This window comes from Cystoisospora suis, assembly GCF_002600585.1.
Source record: "Cystoisospora suis strain Wien I chromosome Unknown contig_2615, whole genome shotgun sequence".
NCBI classification, from domain to species: domain Eukaryota; phylum Apicomplexa; class Conoidasida; order Eucoccidiorida; family Sarcocystidae; genus Cystoisospora; species Cystoisospora suis.
Window position 1 is genome coordinate 3305 of NW_027155413.1, and position 318 is coordinate 3622.

A 318-nucleotide genomic window follows, 5' to 3' on the forward strand; every position below is an offset into this window, starting at 1 on the left:
TTCGCACCCTTCCTTTCTACTTCTGCTTCTTCCACTTCAAAGTCTCACCACCATCATTCCTCTTCAGATCTGACCGCTTCTACACCATTAATCCCCTCTATATCTTCTATCGATGTATCATCCTCTTACGATGCCCTGTGGCTACCCTCAGTTATCGATTTACTTGAGGCGCGAATCAAACGCCTTCAATTCCAAGCAGAATTTCAGGCGTATCTTCAGTATCGTAATGAAGCATCTTCTACCTCTCGGTATCCTCATAAAGGAGCAAGATCGTGTGAGGTTTGTCCGTCGTATCCTTCAGTCGCAGTTTCTTCGCTC

The 318-nt window shown here is 45.6% G+C and overlaps 1 protein-coding gene across 1 annotated transcript; it reads left to right on the plus strand.

Moving 5' to 3' along the window:
• Positions 1–4: 4 nt before the first annotated feature.
• On the plus strand, positions 5–303 carry CSUI_005399 (uncharacterized protein; the record flags this gene model as incomplete). Its single annotated transcript, XM_068065575.1, has 1 exon — positions 5–303. A coding segment is annotated over one exon (297 nt), but the record flags the coding sequence as incomplete, so codon positions are not given.
• Positions 304–318: the final 15 nt, after the last annotated feature.